Raw genomic sequence first — 1,291 nt, forward strand, 5'->3', positions numbered from 1 at the left:
ATTCGGGGAAACATCATGGCCGTATAATGTTGCTTACCTAAATCAAATTTTTTTTTCTACTGCAGTATGCATCTATACAGTTCTGTGAGTTACTTTGTGTGTGCTGTCTCTCTCACACACTCACTCAGGCTGTGCAAGCCTCATCTGGCACGATATAAATACATTATCAGTCACCGTTTCCATTGAATGCAATTAAAATTAGAATAATTCTCACATCTGGCACGATAAATACATTATCAGTCGCCGTTTACATTGAATGCAATTAAAATTAGAATCATTCTCACGCGAAACAACATGTTTACACGCGACTGTGAGTGTGCGCGTGGCTGTGACGTCATTGCCGGTGCCGCTGGCAATAAAAGAATCGGCTCGTGATACTGACCGGCCGGTCACCGATCCGGGACGGTCATGCGAAAAATCGGCCGATTCCAATCACTGGCCGGTCAATCGGTGCAATCTCTAACACAGATTACTGTGAATTTCAAGTAGTGTTATCTTAATATCACTGCTATAATGTGATATATCAGGGGTGGCGAACGTCGGTCCTGGAGAGCCGCAGCCCTGCAGAGTTTTGCTTCAACCCTAATCACACACACCTGAACAAGCTAATCAAGGTCTGAAGGGTTACTAGGAAGCTACAGGCAGGGGAGTTTTTATTAGGGTTGGAGCTGAGCTCTGCAGCATTGCGGCTCTCCAGGACCGGAGTTCGCCACCCCTGTGATATATAAATGAGCAGTACCTCATCTTCATTGTTGACCTTTTGGTAGGTCAGGTTGGTAACTGTGATTTCATTATTGGCGACCTTCCTGATCTCATGCTCAGGTCTCTTGTTTGGTTTTCCCGTGTAGAGAAGATCTCGAAGAGTTTCATTGTAGATCTCCACAAAGCTGGCAGTGAAGGCGTACTAAAAATACCAACACAGAAACAGTCTATTAATAAACAAACCATGAGGAGGCCAAAAACAATACAACTCCATGGATGCCCTGAAGGAAAAAGCAAAAAACAATACCACTCCGTGGATGCCCTGAAGGAAAAAACAAAACAACAATAACTACTACTATCAAAACATATTTAACCTCATTTGAACAACAAATATTTCATATGAAACTTCTACGTCGCCCTTACCTGCCACCCTTGCTCTTGGAGTGCTTTGGCAGACTTGAAGATCTGCTGGACAGCACGTGGAATGACTCCCCACGAGTTCTCCAGATCACCCCCCTCCATAGTAAAGGTCTTCCCGCTGCCGGTTTGGCCATAAGCAAAGCAACAAACGTTGTACCCATCCAGAGCA

General features: G+C 44.6%; 1 protein-coding gene across 1 annotated transcript; it reads right to left on the reverse strand.

Annotated features, from left to right (window-relative positions):
- Positions 1-549: 549 nt before the first annotated feature.
- On the reverse strand, positions 550-1,285 carry LOC107754766 (carboxy-terminal kinesin 2-like). Its single transcript, XM_016571350.1, has 3 exons — positions 1,126-1,285; positions 740-904; positions 550-582 (listed from the first exon to the last, which is right to left on the reverse strand). The coding sequence occupies exons 1-3, from the start codon at positions 1,222-1,224 to the stop codon at positions 577-579; spliced, it is 270 nt and encodes an 89-aa protein (XP_016426836.1). The 5' UTR covers positions 1,225-1,285; the 3' UTR covers positions 550-576.
- Between the last annotated feature and the right edge of the window lie 6 nt (positions 1,286-1,291).

Source organism: Sinocyclocheilus rhinocerous, unplaced genomic scaffold (assembly GCF_001515625.1).
Source record: "Sinocyclocheilus rhinocerous isolate Xijiao unplaced genomic scaffold, SAMN03320098_v1.1 scaffold30566, whole genome shotgun sequence".
In the NCBI taxonomy this organism is placed as follows: Eukaryota; Metazoa; Chordata; class Actinopteri; order Cypriniformes; family Cyprinidae; genus Sinocyclocheilus; species Sinocyclocheilus rhinocerous.